The 22,673-nt window shown below is 43.1% G+C and overlaps 2 protein-coding genes across 4 annotated transcripts in view; one reads left to right on the top strand and one right to left on the bottom strand.

The window, feature by feature from the left end:
• FYB2 (FYN binding protein 2) overlaps positions 1–22,673 on the top strand; it is a 93,952-nt gene that overhangs the window by 48,241 nt on the left and 23,038 nt on the right. For all 3 annotated transcript variants that reach the window (XR_011470238.1, XM_070405214.1, XM_070405213.1), the window contains exons 5-9: positions 5,520–5,620; positions 8,564–8,598; positions 11,105–11,136; positions 13,623–13,725; positions 18,692–18,851. Coding sequence is in view for 2 of the 3 variants with exons in the window: in XM_070405214.1 (XP_070261315.1) it covers positions 5,520–5,620; positions 8,564–8,598; positions 11,105–11,136; positions 13,623–13,725; positions 18,692–18,851 (431 nt within the window). In the remaining variant the exon portion in view is untranslated. The remainder of the gene's footprint in view (positions 1–5,519; positions 5,621–8,563; positions 8,599–11,104; positions 11,137–13,622; positions 13,726–18,691; positions 18,852–22,673) is intronic.
• Positions 10,183–22,673, bottom strand: part of PRKAA2 (protein kinase AMP-activated catalytic subunit alpha 2) — a 99,758-nt gene continuing 87,267 nt past the window's right edge. Inside the window, exon 9 of the mRNA XM_070405216.1 lies at positions 10,183–10,356. Within this exon, the coding sequence (XP_070261317.1) occupies positions 10,217–10,356 (140 nt within the window). The 3' untranslated portion in view covers positions 10,183–10,216. The remainder of the gene's footprint in view (positions 10,357–22,673) is intronic.

The raw sequence follows: 22,673 nt of genomic DNA, 5'->3' as shown, positions 1-22,673 counted from the left end.
AATTTCTTTTGAGAGCCAAATTTTTTAAACTTAAACTATATAGGTAGGTACATTGTTATTAACTTAATTAGGGTACTCCTAAGGCTTAGGAAGAGCCACACTCAAGGGGCCAAAGAGCCGCATGTGGCTTGTGAGCCGCAGTTTGCCGACCACGGGCCTAGGTGGTCATTACACCCTGACACCGTGATGCCCTCACAAGATGGCTGTGCACATAGCGGAGGCAGGGCCTGGGGGTCCTGTGGCTCCACAGCACAGCGGGTTGTGGTGGAGAGTCCCTGTGGCCTCGCACAGAGGTGGCGGGTTGTGGCAGAGTTCTCACTGCCTCGCGTGCTGTGGAGGCGGGTCCTGGTGTCTCCGCCACCTCGCACGAAGGAGGCGGGTCCTGCGGCTCCACATGCTATGGAGGCAGGACCCTCAGCTCCAGCCTACCTCTTTGGAGCAATCCATCAAGGAGCCCCAGATAGGTGGGTGGGGCCTACTTCTTTGGAGTGATCAATCGTGGGGCTCCTGCACTGTGAGAGGGCACAGGCCAGGCTGGGGGACCCCCCACACACACACCGGAGTGCACAAATTTTATGCACCGGGCCTCTAGTCTATATATAAAAGCCCAGCGAACGAATGGCAGAACGACCAGAATGACTGGTCAACCAGTCGCTATGATGTGCACTGACCACTAGGGGGCAGACACTCAATGCAGGAGCTGCCCCCTGATAGTCAGTGCACTCCCACAGCAGGCTGATCCCCACAGGCTCCACCCCCCCACCAGCGCATGAATCCATGCACTGGGCCTCTAGTATAATAATAAATGGAAAAAAAAAAATAAAAGAGAATGCTGCCACCTTTTCATTGTCTGTAACAACTATGCAGATATGCCTTTAAATGGAAAATAAAACCAGGAAAAATACCAAAGTACTGAGACCTCACTTGTGTTAAGGTGGGAGAATTATGGGTAATTTTTCTCCCCTCTACGGTCCACATCCAGTGTGAAATCATTATTTTACATTTGCTGTGGACACAGTTGAAGTCCCTTTTGTCTCACTCCCCAGTCCCATTTCTCTTTCTCCCTTCCCAGAGGCAACTCCAGCTGGTAATGCAAGAGTGGATTCATTTAGTATATTTCTTACACTTTAGCTACAAATTCACATATCTGTTAAAGGTATAGTATTTTACATCTATACTAATAAAAGGGTAATATGCTAATTAGACCAGATAGACCAGACGTCTTCTGGACGACTTTCCAGACGTCCTTCCTGACAAAACGGGCCCAGGTGAAGGAGGGAAGCCTGGGTCCCAGGTGTGGGGGCAAGGCAGAGGTGGTTAGGAGTGATCATGCAGGCAGGCAAGCAGTTAGGGGCGATCAGGCAGGCAGGTGAGCAGTTAGGGGCAATCAGGCAGGCAGGTGAGTGGTTAGGGGCGATCAGTTAGGCAGGTGAGTGATTAGGAGCGAGTAGTCCCAGATTGAGAGAGTGTACAGGCCAGGCTGAGGAACCACCCCTCTCCCCATGCACAAATTTTGTGCACCAGGCCTCTAGTTTTTGTATAAATGGCATCTTATTTTAACCTTCTGCAACTTGATTTTTTTCCAAAGCTGTGTTTTCATATTATACTAGAGGCCCAGTGCATGAAAATTCATGCACACGGGGGGTCCTTGAGCCCAGCCTGCGCCCTCTCACAGTCTGGGACCCTTGGGGACTGCCCACCTGCTCGCTTAGGCCTGCTCCCTGAGAACAGATGATCTAAAAGAAATAATCATATCCTAGGGTAAGGATTTATCAAAAAGAAAATGGTCGCATGAAAATTCACTGCCAGTGGGGCTGAGGGGACTGAGGGACTCCGGCGGCAGGCGTGCGGCACAGCCAGGCCTGCCTGGGGGCAAGCCCGGCTGCACCGTGCGCCTGCCATCCCCCAGCGGGGCTGAGGGGTCTTGGCATTGCCATCTTGTGGCTGTGGGTGCCACCATCTTGTGAGGAGATGATGGTCAATTAGCATATTACCTCTTTATTATATGGGATGTTAATGCATGTAAGTCTAGTTTATTCATTCCATTTACACATTGCCTGTATTTCTTTATATAAACAACATATCACAGTATGTTCACATATTCCCTTAATGAGGAACATGAAGGTGGTTTTAAATTTTCAACCTTTCAAATGATGCTGCAACAATCATCCTCATATATTTACAGGTAAATATGAGCAAGTTTCTTTAGGTTGTTTTTTTTTTAACTTAGAGTTAGAAGGGCTAAACAAGAATAAATAAACAACTTTAATTTTGCTAGGTATTAAAAAATTATCCTCCAAAATAGTTGTTCCAATTCATATTCTCAATCCTGTATGAAGAGTTCCTGTTTTCCATATTCTTGCTAAATGAGATGTTTTTCAAACTTTAAGATTCTTGCTAAACTGAAGGGTGTGGAACCAAATTCTCATTGTCTTGACTTCTATTTCCCCAGTTACTGTGAAGTTGTGAATTTACTTATAAACTATTTAGTTGTTTGCTTCTGTGATATCTACCATATGCTTTTGTCCAATTTTCTATTGGTTTCTTTGTCTTTCTATTGCAGGAGTTCCTAATAGAGTTTACATATTAACTCCTTTTATTCCACTTTTCTATTGTGACATTTTTGGAAGTTAATCTAGTTAAGAAAGTTTTACCTGAAATGCTTTCTTGCATCTATTAAAATAATCTGAGTGGGGTTTTATTTTCTCTTTCATTGTTTTAGTATGATTAATTGCAATGACAGATTTTCTGATGTTAAGTCATCCTTGAAGTCTTGAGGAAATTTTAGTTGTTTTTATTACTGATTAATTCATTTTTCTACTATTTTATTCGGGCTAAAATGTCTTAAGTGAGATTGGGCTATATTTTTCTTTCATTGTTTGGTCATCTTGTGGTTTTCATATCAAAATTATTCTTTCATTTTAAAATGAGTAGCATAGCTTTTCCTTTTTTTTTCCCTCTGAAACTAGTCATTAAACCTCATCACAGATGGGCAGAATGTGGAGGTGGGTAGGGGGGCTGTGGGTTTGTGCACTGTTTATTTAAGCCCTTTTATGATTTATTGGCCTATCCATCTTTCTATTTTTTCTTTAGTCACTGTGATAATTTTTTTAAAAATATATATATTTAATTGATTTTTTTACAGAGTGGAAGGAAGAGGGATAGAGAATTGGAAACATCAAAGAGAGAGAAACCTCAATCAGCCGCCTCCCGCACACCCCCCACTGGGGACATGCCCACAACCAAGGCACATGCCCTTGACCGGAATCGAACCCAGGACCCCCCAGTCCGCAGGCCGATGCTCTATCCACTGAGCCAAACCAGCCAGGGAGATAATTTTATATTTCTCACTAAATTTGCTGATTTTCTCTAGACTTTCAAACTTATTGGCAGAGAACTGATCATAACATCCTCATAGATTTCTAAGAACCTGAAGCTATCCCCAGTTTTGTCCTCTTTTTTACCTCTACTCTGTGGTTGTGTGTGTATACCTTCTCTCATTTTCTTGAAAAGTCATGCTAAAGTATGGTCTACTATTAATATACCTACCTAAGCTTTCTTTTTGGTTAGTATTTGGTTTGGCTCTCTTTCCCATTCATCAATGCCAGCGCTTTGGTTTGTCTGTTGCTTTATAGCAGCATTAGCTGGATTTTTAAAACAGCAAGTCAGATAATCTATATTTTATTAGAGTAGGTTCATCTCTGCATTCTTATGATTCTTGATCTATTTGGACTTTTTTCCATTATATTTCATGTTTTAAATTTACTATGAAATTTCTTTACTTGGATTTTTTTCTTCCTTTTCTGCCTTCTTAAACATTTAAGTTTTCTTATTGCATATTTTCCTTCTACCGGGTGAGAAGTTAAATATTCTGTTTCAATCTTTTTTAGTGATTACAGTTAAATTTTGACATCTACAATTAAGTCTTATGTTAGTCAAAATCTCTACCCTGCTCCTAAACAATATAAAGACCTAAGAATAATTCTCATAGCTTTCTCTCACCATCATATTATTATTTAATATTTTAATTCCATTTTATTCTTTTTTAAAATATGTTTTATTGAATTTTACAGAGATAGGAAAAGAGAGAGAGAAACATCGATGAGAGAGAAACATCAATCGCTGCCTCCTACATGGCTCCCACCAGAGATTTGAGGCTGCAACCTGGGCATGTGCTCTGACCAGGAATCGAACCAGCAACCTCTGGGTACATGGGTCAATGCTTAACCATCCACACTGGCTGGGCCATTTTATTCTTAATTAACACTGCCTTTATAATTATTCAAAGTGTGTGTATACATTTTTGGGGATTGTGTGTGTGTGTGTGTGTGTGTGTGTGTTGAACCTTCTCATTCTATCCTCCCTACTGTTAACTTTTCCTTTAATATTTTTCATCTGTTAATCTTTCTGTGCTACCTTCTGGGTAACTTCCTCAGATTTAACTAGTTCACTAATTCTCTCTTTTGCTGCACCCAGTCTACTTTTCAACCTATACATTAAAATTTTTATTTTAAGAACTATATTTATTATTTCTATAACTTCTTTCTCCTGTCTCCTACTGTACATTTTTTTTTCACACCCTCTAATGGCTTTTGTCCCTCACTTTATTTCTTTGAACACATAAAATGTATTTATGTTAAAGCCACATTCATATAATTCTGCTACTTAATTCTCCTGAGTTATATCTTCCGACTATCTATGGTGGCTCATTTCCTGGTGGGGTGTGCAGTTGTGACTGTAAGCTTGTTTGTAGTGGGAACTGTTTCTTTCGAAATCATAGGTGTCCAAGGATATGGAAGTATGTTTACCGAGTAATTTCAGAGTTGCTTTAGCAGAGGGTAGGGTTGCATTTCAAGCACCCTTTTGGCTTTGCATCTTAGAACTACACAGACAGTCTGCATCTGGAACCCACACCTGTGCAAGTTTCTGGTATCTCATGGGGACTCTCTTTTAGCTCTAAGGCCATTGTCAGGCAGCAGTCTTCCTGCTCAGAACCTAGGAGAGTGCACCAATAGTTTTAGAACTCCTTTTGCAGATGGGTTGGCATTTTGTGACTCTGGACTTCATGCTGATGGCTCAGTTTCAGCTTCCCATTCAGATGAGGCCTGTGGCTCAGACATAACTTCCAACTCAGACCTTAGGTCCCCAGTCAACCAATTGCTAAGATCTTTCTTTATTTGGTTCCCATTTGCCTCTGAGTCCCTTGGTTACAGTTCTCATTTACATCTTTAATTGTGAGTTTCCTCTTGATGTCTGGCACCTGGAGATTTTTACCTTACTGATGTCTAGATGAGTTAGGTGTTCTTTGTATAAGTCTTTGCATTGTTATATTTTATCCAGAATTCCTATGTCTTTAGAACAGGGATGATGTGCCTTCCATGACTGCTCAGGTTACCATATTGGCCAGACATACTTATATTACCTCTCTAATGAGGAAAAAATACAAAAAAGTTTTACAATACAAAATGTTTAAAGAAACATTTTATTTTGACTAACCTTCTTTTCTCCATGCTTCTCAGTGCTGAAGTTGAAGAACCACATAATTATGAGGCAATAATTCCATATCTGAGACATTCTGGCAACTCCATTAACCTGCGCACTGCAAAAGAAATCACTGGTTGTAAGTATGCTAAGCCAACTAATATTGTAACCCCGGTGTGGAATGAAAATGTGTCAAAAATGGTATTTTCTCCCCTCTGACTATGAAGTTAAACATCCACAGCCATGCTGCTTTACCATATAGTTCCCCCCTCCTTTGTCTAGTCTCTTACAAATATAAATGCATCCAGTTGGGCATGCGTGCTATCTCAGGACTCAGTACTGCCTTCTCTCTGCCCTCCTCTGGCCTTTCTTCACTGATCTAGATGCTTTGCCTTTTGTCGCTATGTGGGAGAGAAAGATCAAGATATGGCGATTCGTTTTTCTTCCTTGTCCTCCTATTCAACCTTCATCTCTCTTCTTTCAATGTCTTTCCTGAAGCTTCATGTATGGAGAGGAAGATAACAGACCATGGGAATTAGGTCCCTTTTGTGTTTAGCCTTGATAGGAGCATACGATTCATTTAATGGCTCTGACCAATGGTTCAGAGTTATGTCTTCCTGTCTCTGGTATCGCCAAAAAAGCTCAGACTTTTATGTGAAAAAAAGAGACCCTTTCAGGGAAGAAGATGAAGAAGCAGAGACTCATAGCATTTCCACAAGTTTCTATGTCTCTGTTCTGCCTGTAGGATGAGTCAGTTCTCTATGAAAGGCGTACATGTTGGTGCCAGAATAAACACTAGCATTTACTGACCTTGTGTGATTGGTCCCAGTTCTGTGTTAGGTCTTCTGTGTACATCCTGCTGATAGGGTGATTTTAACCCACTTTGAGAGATGGGAAACTCAAGGTCAGATTGAGTAACCAAAGTCACATAAGGGCTATGTGTAGAGCTATAATGTGAAATGGGCTCAGACTGCCTCTGAGATCCACGCTCTTCCCACCACTTTATGTTGCTTCTCCTTCAAGAAGGTTTTCATTCTCCCCTCTGATAGTTGTCCTCTTCTCCCAGCTGGGATGCTGCTGTTCAGTGGAGAGGGTTATCTAACTCCGCATGAAATGTGAACAAGGACTCCAGTCCCTTCCTGACCCTCTGGGGTCCAGCCCTTTGAACTTTACATTTCTATCTCAGGAGCAAGTTTTTATGGCAAGACTTATTATTAAACTTTGTTTTAAAAGCAGCATTAAATTATGAATGTGTTATTAACTGTGCATGCATTACCCTTTGTTGGTAGTCCTCCGCTCCACCAGCCGGGCTATGGAAAGGACTGTATCACCCTTTTTTATTTGCCTTGTCAAGTAAGGTATCTCTGAGCCTTGGTTACCCCATATCTAAGACAGAATCATAATATCTCCCCCACCCAATGGCAAGGAGAAGCAAAAAAACCATGATTTGTTAATTCTTTAAATAAATATATATGGTAAATAAACTTGAGGAAGGAAAGAAGGTATTTTTTAAATTGGAAAAAATATCCATACTTTGAATGGATGAGGCCATTTGTGTCATAAGCGGTCATTTTAAATGTATTGATAACTAAACGAAGTTTTTAAAGCAAGTAATAGCAGAATGTTTGATTCAAAAACCAGTAAAAATAACAGTGTACAATTTCCCAAGTTGACTTACATATTATTAATCATCCACCCAGAATCTTTTTTTTTTTTAATATATTTTATTGATTTTTTACAGAGAGGAAGGGAGAGAGATAGATAGTTAGAAACATCGATGGGAGAGAAACATCGACCAGCTGCCTCCTGCACATCTCCCACTGGGGATGTGCCCGCAATCCAGGTACATGCCCCCAACCGGAATCGAACCCGGGACCTTTCAGTCCACAGGCCGACGCTCTATCCACTGAGCCAAACCGGTTTTGGCAATTAATCATCCACCCAGAATCTTAGGTCTGTGTGTCAACAATCCCATGTGGGTAGTCCCTATGGAAAACCTAGGGTTTCCTTTCCTTTAAAAATGGGTTGTATGTTTAGAATCATTATGGCTTAAGAATGCAACATGACGTTTGGTCAGTTTTCTAAACTAAAGCTTCAGGACTCTAGCAGAGAGAGGAAAAAAAGAAATGGGGAGGGGAGGTCCTACTCATTATGCACTCATTAACAGTAAGGTAAAACTTTTATGATAACTTTTAAGCAAGGAAACATCAAACTAGCAATTTTATTTTTAAAAAAAAACATCACTTTCTATACAACAGTGACCTGCTAGGTATGTTAAGTTTGTTATATCAACTCCTTTAATCTTCCCATTATCTCTGTATGGCAGATACCAACTGACCCCATTTCATAGATGTGTAAGCTGAGGTTCAAAGAAATGAAGTAATGTGTTTGCAATCCCACAGGTAGTATCAGGACTGGGTTTTGAACCCAAATTCTTGCCACTACTTGTGTTTGTTAGGTTGGCATCATGTCATTAAATAAAATCCACAGAACTATTAAAAAAAATCAAAAGGTCTTCCAGCCTGAGTTGTGGTCCGACTCCTCTTTTCAAGCTGCACTAAGAAACTTGAGATGGGTGGGAGGCAACACTTTTAGACATGCTATAGCAGTCATTTTGTTGAAATTGGATGTAGACTGTTTCTGACTTTTTCCCCCTTTCCTTTTCCTTTAAAGTTTGTCTTCTGAGTGCTACCATTCAATTTCAGTGATTTCTCTTAACACGTTAAGCACCCAGTCAGTCACCGGTGACTGACACTACACTTTCCGTCTGGAAGACAAAACAGGTTGGGCACTTAATGTCTTAATCATAGGGAAGGAATGTATTTACCCAAACAGGAAACTCAAAATTGTTTCAAATGTTTTCATTGATTGTACATTCCATCCTGGAAATCCCCACGAAATTAAAACTGTGATCACTGACCCCGAACTTCCCAAACCACCTTGATAAAGCCTTACATAGATCCGTGTGAAGGTGGAGAACACTGAACTCTGGTCTTGCATAAATGATTTCACACTGGGTACTGTATGAAACTGGTACTCTAAGGAACTGCCTTGAAATCATTCTTTTTCATCTTTATTTTAGCAACTTATGAAGTTGGAATTGAAGAACTCCAAAAGGTATTGTTTTCTCTCTTCTTTATATTAAATATATGTATTTTTATTGATTTTAGAAAGGAAGGGGGACAGAGAGAGAGAGAGAGAGAAACATCAATGATGAGAGAGAATCGCTGATCAGCTATCTCCTGCACACTCCACACTGGGGATTGAGCCCACAACCTGGGCATGTGCCCTGACCAGGAATCAAACCTTGACCTGATTCATAGGTCAATGCTCAACCACTGAATCACGCTGACCGGGCACTTCCTTTTTTCTTAACAACTTTCTAACTAAAACAGATTGCAGAGTTTATTCCAAAGAAGTTTTGATTAGGAGGGAGAAAAGGTCCTTGTTGTCAGTTTTCCCCTGATGTCTGAGGCTCTCAGACTCCAGTTGATAAGGTTCTGAGCCCCAGTGTCAGAGACAGAAGACGTGTGATGGAATGGGAAACGCTGATCCTCATCCACTCCCAGCCTCTCATCTTTGGCGCCCAACTGGCTTTTACTTACTGTCTCTTTGGGGGGAAGATGTCTTGGGCACAAGACAAATTTGCACATCCCAGGCTTTCACAGACTGCCCAAACCTTGAAGGCACATCCTCTGGCCTCCTGGTAGGCACTGTGCCAGGTGACAGAATACGTTGATTTCACTCCTTGGAGGCAGTGTAGCAACTTGATTAGGGCCCAAGCACAATCCCTGGCCTTGATCCCAGCCACTGACTGTGCAGCCTGAGCCTCCATTTCCTCACCTGTAGAACGGAGGTAACAGAAATGCCCACCGCTGGGATTGTTGTGAGAATGACTATAAGGTAAATTCAGATGCACAGTTTAAGAGCTAGTGCCTGGAGTCTGGTCCATGCATATGGTCTCTCCCAGCTCCCATTGTATCTTCTGTAAAATGGTGTGTTCTCCAAGAGGGCAGGACGCACATGCCTGTGGTTACCACACCTGCAGTGGCAGATGTCAGTGCAGAAGGGGCCCAGTACGTGTCTCACTAAACTTCTGTGAGAACTAAGTGAGACAGAGGAGGTAAGCACCCAGCACTGCAGGTGGCACACAGTAGGCACTCACCTAACGCTGTGACTAGGTCCGTTAGGGTTCTACTCTTTTCTCATTGGGTACCGTTAGTCTGGAGCCTTTAACTTTCTGCTCCAGTGTTCTGGGCTTACTGGAAAGGACTGCTCATCTGTGGCTAGAAAACTCCAGGTGGTTATTATTCCTACTAGCAAGCGCAGAAGCATTCTATTAAAATGCTTCCCTTACCTGGCAGCGTGGGCAAATAATCAGCTTCTCTGTGCAGTGCGCTCTCTGAAGGACCAAATTGTTTCCCTCGCAAAATAAAGCAGCGTGAACGTATTCTTCATTTTTAACTAAAACTTTCAGCCTTCAGACATGTTTATGTTCATCTCAGGATTCTCTCCTGGTGGCTGGAAACTGCTATCAGTCTTCCCTGGTGACGGGAGTGCAGGGGGCTGAGTGGACAGTCCACGCTCCTAAGAGATGCTCTTGGGCCCCTGCAGGTGCGCAGACCAGTTGCCCTCACACAAACCACCACAAGTCTGTGCTGTCATCGTTTTCTGACGATTGTCATTTCTTTCTATTCTCACTATCTCCGTGTCTATCAGTGAGTCCCTCGTGTGCTCAGGCGGGTATGGACCAGGTCTGTGTGTGCCAGGCACTGGTGTGTACATGGTAGGACTTCATCCACAGCATCAGTGGTGAGCGGGTACACTGCTTCCACTCTACAGGTGAGAACCCGGGGCCCGGAGGGGCTCTGCAACCTGTAATAACAGAGCAGAGATCTGAGATGAGGTCCGTCTCCCTGGTCCTACCAGTGCTGCCATCTGAGTGGCTGATGATACAGGAAAGAGAAACCAGTGGGCCCTGTATGGAGGCCTGGGTGTGCTGAGCTACTGGGCCTGGACTATGTGGAACCATTTTGGATGCTGGAATAGTCTCTGTTTTCTTCAAGTTCTTGGCTAGATTCCAAATACGGAATGGCACCAGCGCTGTGATGAGTAAATACATGAGGACTGTGTTGTCATCAGTGGGACACAGTTTTCATGGAGTCAAACCCAGACCACGGTAGAGTTGAATTTGGATCAGTGGGTGCGTGATCAATGCGGGAGAAATCCCAGCATGACCTGCACACTCTCCAATTTGTCCACTGAAATACTGTATTGCTCAAATATTATAAATTTGTACTTCCTCATATGATTTAAAAGTTTTCTACTCTACAGATGCATTCCTGGAAAGGTATGCAGCAAACTGTTTATTTTTCTATGTGAAATCATACATTCCCACTGGCATACACTGTCATTTCAGAAATGCTTGTTTTCTTTTTGGATTGACCTTCAGCCCCACTGGGAACAGTGTGTGGAAGTTTCTGTTGTCAGTGTCTACATTTGCTTGTGCTAAGATCTCACCCACCTCTTCTTGCAGTCTGGTCTCTAATGATCTGTAACCAAGCAGAGACCTGGTTGATGAGGGTGGGTTTATGAAAATGACCATTTTCCTCTTTACTTTCAGCCTTGGAAGAGTTTCCTCCACCAAGGACATAGGTGAGTTTTATCTTCAAAAGGAAAGGGAGTAATCCAGCCCCTGACGACTGATGGCGTAGCTCTGATTCCAGTGTCTGACCTGGCTCAGCACCTTGGGGCCTGGCCAGGCACCTGGTGCAGAGAAGGTGCTCAGGGACCCGTCCCCCTCGCCTTGCTCCAGCCCACGCTGCTGTCACTGAGCAAACACAGCACATGGGAGCTATTTTCGAGCCACTGGGGCTTTAGCAGTTACGGAGGCCTCGCCACTCTCCTCAGAGACTCCTGGATTAAAGGAAGTGTCACGCAATCCAGAAGGCATGGAACCATCACGGGAATCCCCAGGAACTTAACATTTCCCAAGCGCACCATGCGGTCTCAAGTCCCTTTTCCTTTGCCCATTTAATTAACTCGCCCCAACTTAATGATCTGGCAAACGCCTACTGACCATCAAATGTCCCTCCTACAAGAAGCCTTCCTTGATTCCCCTCCTCCAGCGAGGGGTAACCAGTCCCTTCCCTGTGGCACCACTGTCTGTAAGGTACCCATGAGTTTGCACTGGTGTCACTGTGTGTTGTGTTTGTTAGCATGCCTGTTGATTTTCACCCTCCTGCCCACTCTCTTGCTGTGAGCTACATGTGGGCAAGGCCCATATTTCCTTGTTCTTGGTGTTCCTGGCCCAGCTCAGTTTGAATGAGACACATTTCAAGTGTTCAATAGCCACATGTGGACTGTGACCACTGTATTGGATGGTACAAATTTAGGCTTTGTCCGGTAGGTCAGGGAGAACCATGAAAGAGTTTCAAAGCAGAGATAATGCACCCTCTCCCCATAATATTATTCCTGTAAATCACAATATTAAATGTGTGGAAGCTCCTGGACAAAGTCTGGGGATAGGAAGATGGATTACAAAAGACATGTATGTCAATAAGGCAAGTAAATGCTTTAGAGCAGGGGTGGGGAACGTCTGGCCCGAGGGCCATATAAGGCCCTCAAAATCATTTGGTCTGGCCCTGCCAAGACATTAGGAGTGACTTACTTAAATGTTTGACCAAATATGGCAGGCTAATTTTTAAGTTGATAATTTTGTATGGCTCGTGAATGATGTTATAAATAAACAAATGGCCCTTGGCAGAAAAATAGTTCCCCAGCCCTGCTTTAGGGGAATTATCAATAATTGCAATGGGAACAAAAGAACTGGGTGATTCTAACTCAGCAAATGCTTTGATGAAGAAGAAGGCATGCTATAAACAATGTGAGCCTTTCAACACTTCTATCACATTTCGTTCTTATGACAACCATGGAAATTGGCATTGTGACCTTTCATTTATACATGAGAAAATTTGATTTTTAGGAAGGTTAATCTTAGACTTAGAAAGAGGGACAGTGGGAATTAGAACCCAGTCCTCATTTCACAGTCCCTGTTCATCACAGGAAAACCAGTAAATGCTTCAGTGGTGAACAAGAGTGCTGACTAATTAGATGAGTGAATGAAACTCCTTAAAACTCTTTCCCTCCCTCGTCTCTCAGAACAGCACTCTTCTGGTGTTTTTCCCTTCTTCATGCCCACCTCTTCTTTCATTGGAGGGCCCTTCTTTCTCTGCCTTCCATTGAAACATGGTTGTAGAACCATCTAGTTCATAGTAAGGCCAGAAACGGAACTTCTCACATGGATGCTGATGCTCCCCAGCATTCTGTTCTTGGTCCTGTTTCTCATTCACTCTCCACCTTGACTGTATCCTCCTCCAGGGCAGCTGCTGTCTACATATTGGTGCGCAGCAGTCCTTTGTGTCATTGGGAACACTGTACCCTGCTCTTGCTACCCTGGGTCACACAGCACCAGTGGGGGGTGATTAAGAGAGTTCTGCCTCTTTGTAGCTTGATTTTTAGGTAGTTGACAAAGCAAAGCAGAGGAACTGGAGACAGATCCATAGGCACTATGTTATAATACAAGATGGAAGGACAGAGTGCTGCAGATAAGGCATGCCTGCTCAAGAGAATCAGGTAGATTCCAGAGGTAATTAGACTTGGACAAACTGAGAAGGGTGCTGTGTGTTTCAGCAATAGAAGATGTGGGAGGCGTGCCTGACAAAGGAAATGGAAGTAAAAAGGGAGAGTTGCTCAAAGTAGCCTGGTAGGTTTGGGGGATTGTGAGAGTCTAGACTAGAACAAAAGTGCAGTATGGAGCAGAGGGAGATGGGGTGGAAAGAAAAGTAGGGGCCAGACCACTATGGGACTTACGTTTTATCCTACAGGCAATGGGGAGTTATTAGGCAATTTTAAGCAGGAATTTACTCTGGCATTGATTGGAGCAGACAGAAACTCAGAGAAGCTATCTATGGTTGGCCTGATCCTGGTCCCCCTCACCTTTAAAAAAAAAATGAAGAAGAGGAATTGACATCTGTTTGAATTCATTTTTCCCATTCATTTTCTTTAGGATTGAGTGGTACACTATTATCTAAACACTCTAAACTTCCTTTTTTTTTCCTGGGTATCTCTTCACATTTCAGCCCTCAAGATGAAGATCAGGATAAAAAAATAAAGGAAAAAGAGCCACATGAATTGGAACCTCAGAAAACAGAAAAGGATCTACATCCAGACCTTATGTGCAAGGTATCTGTGTTCCAGGGCGCTAGCCCAACAGTACAGTACAGCTGTGTCATAGGATCCATTCCCTGGGTGACTTTCTAGAGGGTGAGGCATGCAGCTCTCAGACAGAGTCAGAAGATGCAGTGGGTTTTGAAGGCATTTTACCAAAGATAGGAACGTGACAACAACACTGAGCTCCAGCCGGGGATTTTCCACTGAGTAGCCCGATGCAGGCCTTTACAGTAGGGTGAGGCTGGTGTGAGTCCAGCAAGGCACCCAGTGGGCAAGACACAGAGATGCTCAGGTGCCAACCATGCACTTGCACATGCCTGGAGGGAAGATTCTGTGCTCTTTGTCTCTAAGCTCTGTCATCTCATCTGTAAAATGAGAATATAATCACCATCCCCATTCCTACCCTCAGTCACGATGATAAAATGAAATAATGTACATGGAAGTGCTTTGTAAGCCATAAGCTACCATAAAAATGAAATGTATTATTGTTGTCTATTGATTGATTGGTTGGTTGATAGTTTATTAATACTAAATACTTTATATGTGTGTGTATTGATATCCAGTTGACACTACTCCCTCCAAAACAGTGTGATTAGAGGCTTAAACAATAGATTCCACCAGGGCTACTACTAGTGCTTAAAAAATTCCAGATACTTGTATAATATCTACCTGTATAGAAATCGTATAATATCAAATTGTCTCAGGTTCTTCTGCAGGGATTGGATCTATCATCCTGGTGGTGGTGTTAGCCTGAGCTAGTGTGTCGGCCCAGGATAGGGCTGGACCAGGTTAGGTGTATAATTCAGAGAATTATGAAAGACAGGGACCAACCTGGCTGGTATGGTTCAGTGATTGAGCAGTGACCCATGAACCAGGAGGTCATGGTTCAATTCCCAGTCAGGGCACATGCTCAGGTTATGGGCTCATTCCCAGTAGGGGGTGTGCAAGAGGCAGCCAATCAATGATTCTCTCTCATTATTGATGTTTCTATATCTCTCTCCCTCTCCCTTCCTCTCTGAAATTAAAATATATATATATATATATATATATATATATACACACACATACACACACATACATACATACATACATACATACATACATATTTAAAAAAAGAGAAAGACAAGAATCAGAGCCAGGGAAGCAGCACCGTACTTTAAGGCCAGAGGGCAAGGCCAGGGCAGGGCTGTAAATGGGGGATGAGGTCATAGGTCAGGAAATCATTAATCAGGAGCTTGTGAGAAAGGCAGTAGAGGAGCCTGATTAAGATGTATTGACCATTAAAGAGCAAAAGCAGGATGTGCTCTCAGTGCTGGCCATGAGACAGGAGCCAGATATGAGGTTGGACATATTCCTACATTCATTGAGTAGATTTGAGTTTGGGATATTATTAGAAGTTATTTGGAATGTGTTAGACAAATGTGGTGGGTAGTTTAGCTGGGCAGTGCTCTTTGGGGTCAAATACAAACTATAAGTCAGTAGATACATAATCCACTGTGATTCAAACTGACTCTAGGGCACAATCCCAAGGACAGGCCCAATGAGAATCCTTGAACTACTTTATATGGGCTACACTGTGGGAAGGCAGCCACCATACCTGTGTGAAACATTGACTTCCCTACTTTCTTATCACTTTTTCCACTTAAAAACTCATTCTTGGCTATGTGACTAAAAAGAATGCCCCTCCTAACACTGTCCTCTTAGTTTGCTTAGATCCCACCAAGAACTCAGAAAATTCCATGCCTTTTATCTGTTGATTACTTTAGCTTTTTTCAAGTACTTTCAAATATATCATCATAGTCAACCCTCATGTCCACTTGTGGTCAGAAGGACAGTAATCCCCTCTCCTGTGTCATGTGATCATTAGAAAATGCTTAAATGACCAGAAATGTTCGAATTCTCCTCTGTCTCCAGTGTCTCTTCCTGCAATGTATCCAGATCTTTCTGGAATGCAAATCTGAACAGGTTTCTTTCCTGCCTGACTCCCTGTCACTGTGAGATGAAGCCCACACACTGCCTCAGATGCAAAACCCTTCCCAACTCAGCCCCATTCTATCTTGTCTTTCTAGTCTCATTTCCTGTCTTTCTTCCCCTATTCTTTCCCCCTGGCCATTCAAAGCTTCCCTTATCAGTAGCCTCTATACTATTCTCACAGGACACTAAATACCACATGCTTTTACTCATGCTGATTTATCTGCCAGGTGGATCCTTTAGCCCCTCAATCAATCTCTTATATTTTAAAACACAGTTTAATAAAACCTGCCTTCGAAGTCTTCCCCAACCTTGTCTCTTAAAATCAAGAGATTTTACCTCCTCCTCCTCTCTGTTTCATCTCAGTAAGCAATGCTGTTGTGAAAAGCTTGCCACATTATACCTTAACTAGAGGCCGGGTGCATGAAATTTATGCATGGGGGGGTGGTCCCTCAGCCCAGCCTGCACCCTCTCCAATCTGGGACCCCTCGGGGGATGTCCGACTGCTGGATCCCTGAGGGATCAGGCCTAAACTGGCAGTAAGACATCCCTCTCACAATCAAGGACCACTGGCTCCTAATCATTCACCTGCCTGCCTGTCTGATTGCCCCTAACCACCTCTGCCTGCCTGCCTGATCGCCCCTAACCACCTCTGCCTTAGCCCCCGCCAACGTGGCTTTGTCCGGAAGGAGGATTGGATGACTGGAAGATGTCCTGTTGACCAGGTCTAATTAGCATATTACCCCTTTATTAGTAGAGACTATAGGCCCAGTGCACAAAAATTTGTGCACTTGGGGGTTCCCTCAGCCTGGCCAGTGCCCTCTCGCAGTCTGGGACCCCTTGGGGGATGACCACCTGCTGGTTGAGGCCTGCTCCCTGGGGAATTGGGCCTAAGCTGGCAGTCAGACATCACTCTGGCAGCCCGGGAGCCCTCGGGGGATGTCCACTTGCCACCGGAGAACAGGCCTAAGCTGCAGTCGGACATCCTTAGCGCTGCTGAGGAGGCAGGAGAGGCTCCCACCACCACTGCTGTGCTGGCAGCCATCTGCCTGGCTTGTGGCTGAGCAGAGCTCCCCCTGTGGGAGTGCACTGACCACCAGGGGGCAGCTCCTGAATTGAGCGTCTGCCCCCTAGTGGTCATTGTGTGTCATGACCAGTCATTCCCAGTCTTTCTGCTGTTAGGGTCAGATTGCATATTACCCTTTTATTATATAGGATAGAGGCCTGGTGCACAGGTGGAGGCCAGCTGGTTTGCCCTGAAGGGTGTCCTGGATCAGGGTGGGGGTCCTGCTGGGGTGCCTGGCCAGCCTGGGTGAGGGGCTGATGGCTGTTTGCAGGTTTGTCACACCCACTTCAGGGTGGGGGTTTCCACTGGGGTGCCTGGCCAGCCTGGGTGAGGGGCTGATGGCTGTTTTCAGGCTGGCCACACCCCCTTTAGGGTGAGGGGGTCCCCACTGGAGTGCCTGGCCAGTCTGGGTGAGGGGCTGAGGGCCGTTTTCAGGCTGGCCAAGCCCCCCGGCGACGGAAGCTCCCAGCCTCTCCTTTTTTTTCTTTATTTTTATTCTGGGGTTTATTTACCTTCGATAATTGAAACTTTGTTGCTTTGAGTGGAGCTCAGAGCCGGCCGGGAAGCTTGGCTTCCTCCATCACTGGAGCAACCAAGCCTACTGTTCGCTTCAGTTCCGTGGCTGCCGGCCACCATCTTGGTTGGGTTAATTTGCGTATAGTCACTCTGATTGGCTGGTGGGCATGGCTTAAGGCATAGCAAAGGTACGGTCAATTTGCGTGTTTGTCTTTTATTAGTGTAGATTATTTGTATGTATTGTTTCCATGCATATAAACTACTGTGTAGGTAGCATCTCTCCATTTCCAAAGGGTAGCATGTTGTCTCACCTTCAGTAAGTGTTCAACAAACTCTGGAAAGAGTTAGGTAGGAACAGAAGAATGGTGGGTAAAAAGATGAAATGTCAGCTGAAAGGCACCAAGTATTCCTTAGTGGTCAAGAGTACAGGGGTCTAAGGTCAAGTCCTGCCTCTGTATATTACTAGCTGTGTGACCAGATGCCGCAGTCTTTTGCAGCAAGGGTTCAGGAAACTGGAGAAGGGGCTGCAACATAAATGGATAGAGACTAGACAAGAAATATAAATTTGGAAGGCATGGGGGAAAGCCAGGTGGAAACCAGCTCTCTAGTGGGGTGGCTTCCCAAATGTCCGGACCCACGGCTTTTTATTCACATATTTTGCCCTTTAGCAAAATAAACATACAAATCAAAGGTAAAGTTTGGTAAACAGTAAAAGATTATCAGGTTAGGCCGCAGTGATCGGCAAACTCATTAGTCAACAGAGCCAAATATCAGCAGTACTTCTTCAAAATAGACTCGCCCAGGCCAAAAACCGATTTCTGCGCATGGGCCACAAAGTTTCAATCGCACTGTACGTGCACCCACACGTGGTATTTTGTGGAAGAGCCACAATCAAGGGGCCAAAGAGCCACATGTGGCTCGAGAGCCACAGTTTGCCGACCACGGGGTTAGGGGAATTGCCTACAGCTGTTTGGCCAGCAGCAGGCTAATATAATGCTGATATTCAGCCCTGCTGAATATTGAGGACTTTTGAGGACTTTTCGCATTTATTATGACCTGCTGGACTTAGCCTTCAGCAACCAGATATCAGTTATTTGATGTTCCAAACTCTTTATCCAGAGCACTAAGGACATTTCCCCAATGAGGTGTCATGAAGATTAAGTGATATTAAATCTATAAGAACCTGCCTCTGGTCAGTGCTCCATTCTATCCTGCTGGCCTCCTGTGCCCAGCATTCGTTGGGCATTCAGAGGTGAACAAAAGACACAGCATGAGCCCTCATGAAACTCAGAGTCTGGTAAGACAGAGTTAAATAAAATAATAAATAAGGGCTGTCTATGAGGAATTAATAAACAGCATGTGTAAGCAGAGAACTAAACAGGTAAGTCAAAGCCCTTCAGTACTCTCCCTGTTGCATGTGTTTAGGTGGGTTCCTATGAAGAGACGTGTGGAAAAGTCCCAGTGATGAAAGTTCAGAGACATATGAAGAGAATGCTGGCCAGAGAGCAGGATGCTGTGATTGACAGCATCCAGACAGAGGCCTGCCCCCAGGACCCAAAGCTGGCCAGGCACTCCCAAGGCCAATGTAAGTTGCATTTCTTCCTGGTTCTCCTCACCATTATGATATTATTTTAAAGTGGTGTGTTGCCAAGATTTTAATTTATTTTCTAAATATTTATTGAACATCTGTTATATACCAAGTAACTTGCTCTAGTGAGGCAGCTGAGCAGTAGTGGAAAGACCACTGGACTTAGAGGCAGAAGACCTGAGTTCAGTCTAGATGCTAATACTTATTAGCCATGGGGTAAGTAACTTCATATTTCTGCAGCTGGGTTTCTTTACTTATAAAAAGAGATCATAATGTGGGCCTCACCAGGGTTTTTTGAAGACTAAATTGAAAAGTATGCCACATAATAGGTACTCAGCAAATATTTGTTCCTTCTTTTTAATCTGTCAGATCCTGATGAGTTTGTTTTTGTAGACCCATGTAATTGACACACTGATGCTACAGTATGATATCATTACTTGACTTTATTTAGGTTGCATTTTACCTTCATGCTAGTTAAGACACTTGATTATAAGTAACAGTAATCAAATAATACTATCTTAAGTCAAAAAAAAAAAGAAAGGGGGCCTCCAGGGCCACAAGCAATACTACAAGGGTTCAGTATTGCTCCTGGCTCTGCTCCCTCTGGGTCACTCCACTTTTGGACAAATCCTACCCCTGTGGAGGCAAGATGGCATCTAGCAGTAACAGGCTCAGACCCTGTCCTCTTAGGAAGCCCAGAGGAAAACTGGAAATTGTCATATTCTCAACAGGTATAAGAAAAGGCCCAGCTTTGAATCTTACAGGCTCTGTTTGGGCCACATGCCATCCTGAACCAGTCCTTATAAATGGGGGATCTGATGCTCCAGTTGATCCATCTGGGTCATAAACTCACCCTGGAGCTGGGGGTAGAATCAGATCTAGCAAAACTACCTAACGCCAGGTTGACAGATTTCCCAAGGAAAATAAGAGGGCCATTAATCAGAAAAGAAAAAAAAAAAAAAGACACTGGATAGACAAAGAAAACAGGTGAGCACTCCAACCCAATAAGCCATAGCAAACCACTGATATTTCAAAAAGTGTGAGAATCAGAGTTGTACGAAGAATAAATTTGTAGCCGAACCGGTTTGGCTCAGTGGATAGAGCGTCAGCCTGCGGACTCAGGGGTCCCAGGTTCGATTCCGGTCAAGGGCATGTACCTTGGTTGCGGGCACATCCCCACTGGGGGGCGTGCAGGAGGCAGCTGATCGATCTCTCTCATCAATGTTTCTGGCGCTCTATCCCTCTCCCTTCTTCTCTGTAAAAAATCAATAAAATATATTTGAAAAAATAAATACATAAATAAATTTGTAATGATCATGAAATGGACCCCAGGCTAGCGGGTCTCATCCCTGCCACACACCTTCCCAGCACACCTCCTTCTCTGTGCTCAGCTTATGGCTAGGTGCTCCTGTAACTTTGCTCGATCTCTTTGCTCTGTCTGAAATGCCTTTCTGCTCATTCTCTGCCTGCTGATGTGCTGTGAATCCTTTCAGGTCTGTGTCAAAAGTCACTTCTTCTGAGGCCTCGCTCGCCTCAGTCCATCTCTGCTTTCCCACGCTCCGGGGACCACAATTCCTCTCACCTGTTTCCATGACACTTCACAACTGAATGATCACGTTTCCATGTTAGGCTTTACAGTTGAACATTTTTGGAATCCAGGACCACTATATTCAAGTCCTGTAACCTTGGAAAATTTACTTACTCTCATGTGCAAATGAGGCAGCTACTACTTATTTCCCAGTGCTGTTTTGTTACTGCATCCAAAGTGGCTGGTTCCTATGCTAAATAACTGTTAGTTCTCTCCATTTATTTTCATTTCTGGAAAACTATAGCATGCTTACATTATAATTCATTGTGTACCTGTGTCCCCGCCACGGCGTACTGTGAGCACATTGAAAATCAGAGACCATTGGGTATTTTTCTCTGTATCTCCGTAACAAGGCCGTCAGCTGCCTAACAAAACTTTGGTGAATAAGAAGGAAAGAAAGAATAAATCAAACTTTAGTTTCTGACAATATAGTAGATGAGACGATCTGACTGTCCTGACAGAAACAAGAATTTTTTTTTTTAATTTATGGAAGTATCACAGAACTGATATAAAAAGAAAGCATCTACACTCCTGCAGCAACAGAACTCCTGGGAAGTGAGTGAGTGCCAAAGCTACTTTTGCCCTGAGGGTTGTTACTGAGCTCTGAGTCCCCTGAGCTCCTGTTCTGATTGCACGGCATGCAGAGTACAGGGGCTGCACCCCAGGGCCTGCCCAGAGTGAGTTTATAATAGGAGACTCTGTATAAAGTTGGGACCCCAAAGGATTACATCCACCCTTTAAGAATAAGCAAGACTGTGCCTATAGATAACATGACTGGGTTGTGTACTTATAAATGTGTTACAATGGTAGCTCTCATGTGTTCTTACCACAATGAAAGAATTTTTCATTTAAAAGAAGATATGGTGGGGGAGACATATCTGATGAGGTGAATGAGAAAGCACAGAGGTAGCATTAATTTAAAAACCATGCCTTACGGTGTGAAGTGATGGAATTATTGAGTATAGGGGGAAGTGGATGAGTGGAAAATAAGTTGAAGTAAATAAGAGAGTTAAACAAGAGCCCTGAATATAAGGCTAAAAGCCCTTTTCATACAATTACATGTGTCCAGGGAGAGTCCCTGTGAGTTCGGGGATTATGCCATGATGAAAACAGCTGAAGAAGATTTTTCTGAGTAATCCAAACATTCCGTTTAGTCCAAAGGGGGCTGCTGAACCCATTAATAAGTTTTTGTAATACTTATGATGAGCAGCACAAAATGCTTAGTTAAGGAGAGTAGGTATAAAACAGAAAAGTTTGAAAAAAAATACAAGTGAGTGTTTTTTAATATTCATATTCAAGTAAGCCTCTTTTGAAAAAAATGTATTTCTCCTCTGATTGAAAAAAATAAAAAGAATTTCTAAAGTATGTACTTCAGGCAGAAGGAAAATAATCCCACATAGAGAATTCTGGATGCAAGAAAGAAAGCTGAGCAAAAATATTCACCAAATAAAAAAATATTAGTGCCAATATTGACATTAATAGCCATACATTGGGAGGGTGATCAAAGTTGAACCCTTCTAAGGTTTTTGATTGAGAGTAACAATATTAATTCACTTTAGCCTTAAAAGAGTTAGAATAGCTAGGATATAGCCATCAAAAGATAACAAAGAATAAAAGGCATACAGAGTAGAAGATACTTGATTTAGAACAAAGGACTAAATCAAAGGACTCATATATGAAATATATTTTATTTATATATATATGGATATATATATATATATATATATATGAGTTCTATAAATATCTTTGTATCCAGAAAATATAAAATGGAAATATTTTATATTTCTATAAACATCCTATATCCAGAATATATAAAATAGAAATCAATCACAGAGGTTATCCAAAAGGCAAGTACACTATATACAGCTGTTCAAGTCTCAGGGAAATGCAAATAAAACCTACAGTACAATAACACTACATGCCCAGCAAAATAGTTAAAAATTAAAAAGACTATATCAAGTATTATTGAAGTTGTGGAACAACCTGAACTCTCCTCCGTTGTTGAGAGTGTAAACTGGAATAATCACGTTGGAAAACTGTTCAGCAGTGTCTGTTAAAATCCAATATATGTGTATCCTATGATCTAGCAATTCCATACCTATTCTTATACCCAATGGACATATGTTTACCAAGATATATACAGCATATTCATAGAACTTTTTTAAAATAGCCTTACACTGGAAACGGTTCATATGTCCATCAAAAGTAGAATGGAAAAGTAAATTATAATA

Source organism: Myotis yumanensis, unplaced genomic scaffold (genome assembly GCF_028538775.1).
Source record: "Myotis yumanensis isolate MYYU_CA2020_CCGP unplaced genomic scaffold, mMyoYum1.0.hap1 SCAF_2, whole genome shotgun sequence".
NCBI lineage: Eukaryota > Metazoa > Chordata > Mammalia > Chiroptera > Vespertilionidae > Myotis > Myotis yumanensis.
This window is presented reverse-complemented; position numbering and strand designations above follow the sequence as displayed.